The sequence below is a fragment of the Chaetodon auriga genome, chromosome 18, assembly GCF_051107435.1.
Source record: "Chaetodon auriga isolate fChaAug3 chromosome 18, fChaAug3.hap1, whole genome shotgun sequence".
In the NCBI taxonomy this organism is placed as follows: domain Eukaryota; kingdom Metazoa; phylum Chordata; class Actinopteri; order Chaetodontiformes; family Chaetodontidae; genus Chaetodon; species Chaetodon auriga.
This window is the reverse complement of record NC_135091.1, coordinates 13,480,886-13,488,562: the sequence shown is the minus strand read 5'-3', so window position 1 is coordinate 13,488,562 and position 7,677 is coordinate 13,480,886. Positions and strand designations below refer to the sequence as shown.

General features: G+C 41.9%; 1 protein-coding gene across 1 annotated transcript; it reads left to right on the top strand.

Moving 5' to 3' along the window:
* abcd4 (ATP-binding cassette, sub-family D (ALD), member 4) lies at window positions 1–7,097 on the top strand. Its single transcript, XM_076756552.1, has 19 exons — window positions 1–316; window positions 714–832; window positions 1,131–1,258; window positions 1,957–2,096; window positions 2,328–2,444; window positions 2,866–2,991; window positions 3,357–3,407; window positions 3,619–3,713; window positions 3,812–3,933; window positions 4,492–4,583; window positions 4,704–4,793; window positions 4,988–5,193; window positions 5,516–5,607; window positions 5,779–5,815; window positions 6,120–6,169; window positions 6,290–6,342; window positions 6,464–6,540; window positions 6,754–6,869; window positions 6,959–7,097. Exons 1-19 carry the CDS (start codon window positions 276–278, stop codon window positions 7,058–7,060), a joined length of 1,854 nt encoding a protein of 617 aa, XP_076612667.1. The 5' UTR covers window positions 1–275; the 3' UTR covers window positions 7,061–7,097.
* Window positions 7,098–7,677: the final 580 nt, after the last annotated feature.

Genomic DNA, 7,677 nt, shown 5'->3' with positions numbered 1-7,677 from the left:
AGAGGAAGTCAGTAGAGTACTGGAGGGTTAGGTGATGCTGAAGTTAGCACACATTTAAGCTAATTAATGTAGCCGTGAAAGTAATGAGGAGGGTCGTCGTTTAGAAGAAATTTGTTCGTCATTCCCCCGCTAACCGCTGTAGTTAGCTGTTAACTGTTTCACTTTGGCTGCTTGAGCCGTTCACGACATTTAGTCTAAAGTTAGCTTAATGCTCAGGTACATGAAGCGTATGTGAAGCTTTATCTGAGACTATTCGTCCCCTGCAGCTCGAGCAGATGCCTCGTTTGGAAAAGTCAAGTGGAAGAGGGACAAAAAGGTAAGACAGAAGCTACACCTCCACGCGGACTGATGGAAAAGTATAGTTTTCGGGTACTTACTCACCTGAACAGCAAGTTTTTCTGTTATTCTTCTGCTAATTTATCTTATGTTGGTATTTTATTTTGAAAATCATGTTCGCCTCAATACATTATCCACAAGCGCACAGTATAGCCTTTCATAAGTGATTGTACATTCCAGATAGTAATTATAATACAGTACAGCACTGTGTTGGTGGGTTTCAACAAGGAGTTCAAGTGTTGATATTGCAGTATGAGGGAAAAATGGTTTAAAATGGCAGTCACAGCTTTCATGCATGTGAACACGGGTTGTACATCCATAAGACTCAAATGTTTCCAAATGCAGTTTTATTTTGTCCCTTTGCTGTGTCCCTTCAGACAAAAATTAGACTGGAAGTTTGTCCAGAGGCTCTGCAGCATCCAGAAGGTCCTGTTCCCATCATGGACCAGTGAAAGTGCTCTGATGTTTGGGACGCTGATTGCTGTCACGCTGACAGGTAACTGCTGGAGTTACTAAAGAGCCGTTTGCGTTAGACGAGAAAAGCCAGGAGGGGAAATGTCACAGTCAGATCAAATGACTGGGAATGAAATGTAAACTCTCTCATGAAGCTCAGTCACGAGACACATTCACTGCCTGTTGTGACATTGTAAAACCACACTTCAGATAACACACCACATGCTGTGTTTTTACTTATGCTGACCTTTAGCTCACAGCGTTGCTGAATCTCCCTACGTTGTTTTACAAGACTCTTGACTCAGTAATGTGCTAACACATCCTTTTTTTTCTGCCATCAGAGCAGCTGATCATTTACCAAGTGGGTGTCCTCCCCAGCCACTTCTACAATGTGCTGGGAGACAAAGATTACGCCAGCTTCAAGAGTCTGGTTAGCACTGCTGTGGTGCTCATCTTGGTCAACTCCACGGTAAGTTGAAGGAGCTGTGGGAGATGACAAGAGTTCAACCCCCTGGAGGTCATTCTTACCATTTTGCTCTACATGGAGTTTGGTCTTCCAACAGTTTTTCCTCTTCACACATGTTCAAAGCTCAGCTGTATGTCCCTCTTATCGTTTTCCTTTGTGCACAGCTCTGCTTCTGACTGGTCCTCAAAGTGAGAGGATTGATAAAAGTATCAGTGGTTTTAGATTAGTACTTCTAGGTTCTGCACTCTCATCAGCTTTCTGTGCTCATGTCAAACAGTGATCAATTTTCTTGGTTTGAGACAAGATTCACCTCAAAGATTTATTCATTATGTGATTAAATTACAACATTGCTGTTATCATGCAGTGTTCCCAAACAAAAGCAAACCATCAGGTATATTGTTTCCTGTGTTTTATTCCATGACATTTTTGGACGGCTGTTATCAGAGGCAGTAGTGTTTTTACAAGGTTAGGACAGCCTGACATGTTCATTTTACAGCCTACATGCACTTGACTGTGATACTCCTGGATTTTCAACCTGAAAACACACCTATCACAGTATTGAGTTTATTCTGAGGAAACACAGATTCCACTGTCTGTTTTAGCCGTTTTACTCTCGTTGTCTCATCATGTTTCCATTTGTGTCCCTGTGTTACCTTTTCTCTCTAATAGACAGTCTTTTTCTCTCTCTCTCCTTCTCCCAGCTGAAAAGTCTCGACCAGTACATTTGCAATCAGTTGTATGTTCGCTGGAGGAAGACACTAACTGAGAGCCTCCATACAGACTACTTCCACGGCCGGGTCTATTATACACTCAATGTACTCAGAGAGGACGTAGACAACCCGTAAGCTTGCATGGTTTTCCTCTTCGTAATCATATCTAATGCTTTGTTTTTTAGCCAATAAACAAACAAATGCAGTTCATAATTTATTTGTGTACAAATATGAATGTGAATGAGTGTCGTGTCCATGAAAATATATCTGAAGGGCTTTGTATATGTGGTTGTTAGAATATGAACCATCAGCATAAGGTGGAATAAATAGTTTGTGTGTGTTTCTTTCTGTCTAACTTGCAGAGACCAGCGAATCAGTCAGGATGCAGAAAGGTTGTGTAAGCAGATGAGCACCATGGCAAGTCGTTTGATTGTGTCTCCGTTCACGCTGGGTTACTACACCTACCACTGCTTTTATAGGTGCGTTTGTAGAGAAATGTGGACACACGTGATGCACTGCAGTACATCACACTCACACTACGTCTAACACCTACTCTGAAGTCGAAGTTAAAGCATCTCAGACACACAAATGTGCTCTTTCAGGTTATCCTGGGATTAAATCCAGATTTGACAACATTTTCGCTTTACGTTAAAAAAGATTGAGGGTTGTCAAAATATAGACTTTGTCATTGCTTTTTGTTAAACGTGAGGCTGTTTTGGCACCCTCACTACGGCAGAATAATGTCATAACTTTCATATCTTTGAGTGTTATCTTTTGTATGCTTTGAGTATTTAATCTGATTTAAATTTAATCCATTTTAATGTATTTTCCTTCACGTTCTCTTTGTCATCTTCTCTTTGAGCCTTATGTCATCCGCTCTGAATTGCCTTGTTTTTGCAGCACCGGTTGGATCGGTCCTGTGACTATATTTGGCTACTTTGTGATTGGGACCCTTGCCAATAAAGTGCTCATGGGGCCAATTGTGTCGACTCTGTTTGAGCAAGAAAAACTGGAGGGTGACTTCAGGTACGTTCAGTAAGAACATTTGCTGACAAACAAGCAGAGCAGGACTGACCTAAATATGTTTTCTCTGAACTTCAGCGGCGTGGTTGGGTGTTTTTCCAGCTTTGTTTGATGTACATCCTTTCAGTGTTTATTGTCAAGGAAGTTGATCCTTTGCTATGAGGAAGTTTCTGTCGACTTTGGCCCATTGCCTTTTGCCTCTTAGGAAATAACAGGATATGCGTCAGCTCTGAAAGAGGAATGACACATTTATCTAACTGTCATTAACCGGCGACTTTGTGTGTATGGGAGAACAGTTGAATAAATATCATGTTAAATCTTAAATTGTGTTGTTTGAAAGTGAAAAACATTTGTTTTTGTGTCTCCAGATTCAAGCACATGCAGATTCGTGTCAATGCAGAGTCTGCAGCTTTTTACAGGTGAGGCACAAACACACGATTTATGCACCAGGGTCAACTGCTTCTCATTCATTTCACACGCATTTCATTCATTTTACACGCCACAGTCCACAGCTTGGACTGTTCACTGTCCTGTGATTAAGAAAAACACTGGCACCATCTGAATACACTAAATGACACAATCAAGGAGTGAAAGCAGGTTGGAAAAATGCTGCTGTCTGTGTTTTCTTAGAGCTGGCAAAGTGGAGCACATGAGGACCAACCGAAGACTGCAGGCGCTGCTGCAAACTCAAAAGAGTCTAATAAACAAAGAGCTTTGGCTTTATAGTAAGAACATGCTGTACGCCTCCTCTCACTGACTCATCTCTTTCACTGATTGCTTTTTGTTAAACTTCAGAGTTGACCTCTGACCTTTTCTTTCTCAGTTGGGGTGAACACCTTTGACTATCTTGGAGGTTTTCTCAGCTACATTATAATCGCCATTCCCATCTTCACTGGCATCTATGATGATCTCAGTCCGGGTGAGCTGAGTGCACTCATCAGTAAGGTATGAATGTCTTTTTTCTTTTTCTTTTTTTTTGCAGTGTATCTGCAAAGGTAAACACTATTAATTGTTTTATTCTCATACAGTCAGTAGAAATGTGAATGTTGTTCCCTGTCTGAGTTTCACATTCCCACAGTTTAAAGAAAATTCTAAATCCAAATATAAAATCATGAAATATTTAGCATTTACATCCTGAATGGGTATACAGTGACCTTTTACTTTTCATGGTTTATTTGAGAGATAGCCGAGAGTATGAAAGGTTTGCAATCACAGAATAGATGGCTTAATGTAAATCTGTTGCTGGTTTAACCACCAGGTGGCAGCAAAAGCTTTCTCCCAGTATAAAACCATCCACCCACATGCTTCGAAATGCAGTTAGACAGAGACCTCACTTCTGGACATAGAAAGAAGTATTATCTTCGCTGCAGTATTTGAGTCCTCTTGTCTCTTTATGCTGTTTGATGTGCCTTTTTGTGACGGCCTTTTGTTCAGTGTTCACATGATAATCTCGCCTCTTCTTTACTCTCTGCGCTGGTTCTCCCTCTCCTTGTTCATATTCAGAACGCCTTTGTCTGCATCTACTTGATAAATGGCTTCACGCAGCTAATAGACCTGTCAACCACTCTGTCAGATGTGGCTGGATACACCCACAGGTATCACACTGCATACTTAAAGTCACTTCCTGGAGGACAGATGATTAGAGCAGCATTCGTGCATGCCATCCAGCTCTCCATCAATGAATCTATGTGTGTGTGTGTGTGTGCTGTGCTCAGGATCGGGGAGCTGAGGGAGGTGATGGATGACATCCTACTCAAGCAGTGTGACTATGACCCGGCATCAGGAGAAAGCTATGACTTTGACAGGTTTGTCTCCTTTTAAAAAGTACAGTCAAAGAGGTTTAAGCAGCAGATTGAATGTTAAGATAATGCAAACATGACCACAATTACACTGCATTAAAAGAGACCAATAAAGGGCAATGCGTGAATTTAAAGTGGTTATAACAAAGCTTTCCAGCCTCTAGATGTTCTTTGTTTTTTAATTGAATTTCTCTGCACAGTGACTTCAATGTTCACGCAGGCCCTGCGGACACCGCCTTCATCCTGGACCATCTTTCATACAAATCTCCTTACTCAGACCAGCTGCTGGTGGAGGACCTGAGTCTGAAAATCAGCCAGGGAACACATCTGCTGGTGGTGGGGAACACAGGCACCGGCAAGACATCGCTGCTGAGGGTCCTCAACCGACTCTGGGAGGCACACAGCGGTGAGAGAGCAATGAGGGGATGACGTTTGATTCATTTCAATCAATTTTATGACAGGGAGGGGTTGATGGAGAGGTGTGGTGGCTCCTGAGCAGACTGGAGTAATTGTATGTATTTAAAAATAGAAATAGAGGAAGAATGTGCGTGTCCACGTCTGAAAATATACAATACGGCATGTGGACATATGGGCAAGAGAGACTTTGACGTTTTACCAAAAGCTACAGACCCTGGATCTGTATTTATGGTAAGACAGGACAAGACACGTGATTTAGAGCATGTTATCTGCACACATTCATGGCTTCACAAGGCCTGCTGTCTCCTCAGGTTTTGTCCAGATGACCACGTGTTTCGGGCCCAGAGGAACCCTCTTCCTGCCACAGAAGCCTTACCTGACCGATGGCACGCTGCGTGAACAGGTTGCTGTCTCCTCTTTCATGTTGTCTCTCTTCAACGGCTGTTTCGCTATCGATGCTGTGACTTGGCGAATAATAAATACATATGTGTAGATGCTGTGCTTGCTGCAAGTTTATGTAATTGGTGAAAGATTAAACTGAATGAAGATTAACTGGAACTCTCTCCTCCGACAGGTGATTTACCCTCTGAAGGATATTTACCCTAATTCAGGTACCACATTTCACATTCACTTCATCGCCGTTTGTAGATAAATACCAACAAACGTAGAACTTAACAAATTAAAAGCACAGAAGAAGTAAACATGTTGTATGCCATTTGGACTACGAGAACATTTCCATACAACATTTTAAGAAAAGCCTGAGAAATATGTCATTTGAAATGTTTCCTGAGACCAGCATGTTGTTTGATTAAAGCACATCAATAATACAGTAATACCACTGATGCTTTTGATGTCGATTGATGTCGCCCCTCCATCTGATTTAGTGATGTTCATAATGTGCGTGTTCTTTCTCAGGGTCAGTGGACGATGACAGAATCATACAGTTCCTGGAACTAGCTGGAGTGGTGAGTGACTTTATCCGACAGTAGATTCATAAAAACTGTTCAAATGTTTGGATAAATTGTTTGAATACTTCATTAGATCATTTTTACTGATCCTGAATCAAACTTCTGTCTGTGCTCCAGTCCAGTCTCCTGAAGCGTACAGGCGGACTGGATGAAACGGTGGACTGGAACTGGTAAGAGAAAGTCAAGATGGAGAAAAAATACCAATGAAAAGTCAAACAGTAAATGTGTGTATGTGATGACCGTAACACTTCTTCAGCATGATGCAGACCATGAGCTGGTTTTTCTCTGCAGGTATGACGTTCTGTCTCCAGGTGAAATGCAGCGTCTCTGCTTTGCTCGACTCTTCTACCTGCAGCCCAAATATGCAGGTGAGTTGTTTTAGATTTATGGAAGCATCTGAGGAATCGAGACGTTAAGTCATCCTGATCCAGCGCTTTCAGTGTCTTTGATTTATCACCTACATTTAGCCTTTCAGATGTAAAACATTTACATGTTTTCATCCTGTTCTCTCCCAGAATGGACCTTTCTTAAACTAGTATATATTCTTTCCTTTTTTTTTTCTTTTTTTCTTTTCTTTGCAGTGTTGGATGAGGCCACCAGCGCTTTGACGGAGGAGGCGGAAGCACAGCTGTACCGAACCTGTAAACAGCTCGGCATGACTTTGGTCAGTCTGGGACACCGTAGCAGCCTGGAGAAGGTAGACTGCACACGCATGTATCAGCCAGCTTTAAATCGATATGATATCTTTGCTTTGTTCTCACATGTGTCTAAATCTGTTTCTCACAGTACCATGACATGCAGCTGAAGCTGTGTGGAGAAGGCCGGTGGGAGTTAACTAAGTTAAAAGGAGGCAGCGGGAGCCTCAGTTTCAGAGCAGAAGCCACGTGACTGCAGAGTCGTGTCTTTGAAATCCTGGACCTGCAGAAGCATCAGTGTGGGAGACGACAACAGAAAACTCTCCTGAATTCCTCCGTTATGAACACTCAAGTGCTCTTCAAAGAGGTACTTTAAAACCCAGCTCCTCCAGCAGAGGAGGCCGACTGTACACATCCGGTTTGTATATAGTTATATATGTATTCTTGCTCGCGGGCATTTTGAAAGGAAAACATTTTCAGTGGCTTCCTTGGTTAAATATGAGGTTAAGTTGGTGGGAGTGCAACATTTTTCCAAACAAGATGGCCGTTTGGAGGACACTTGAGGCTAAGAAGGAAGAGTGCAGCCAAAATGTCCCGGACCCAAAGACTTTCCCAAACAAATGTTTTGGACGGAAACATAATTGCCCAAATAAATTCAACCATCACAACAATGAATCAGAAAAGACAGGGGACACTTCATACTCTGTGTTTTTTATGTGAGATTACATTTGTTTATTGAGTAATGTTTACAATCACTACATTTGGGATATTAGTTCCAATTTTGTCATAAACACACAATCTGCTCAGCCCTTTCTTTCCCATCAACAGCACAGAACATCTGCAGATTATACATACAGTGTTACAGAGCTG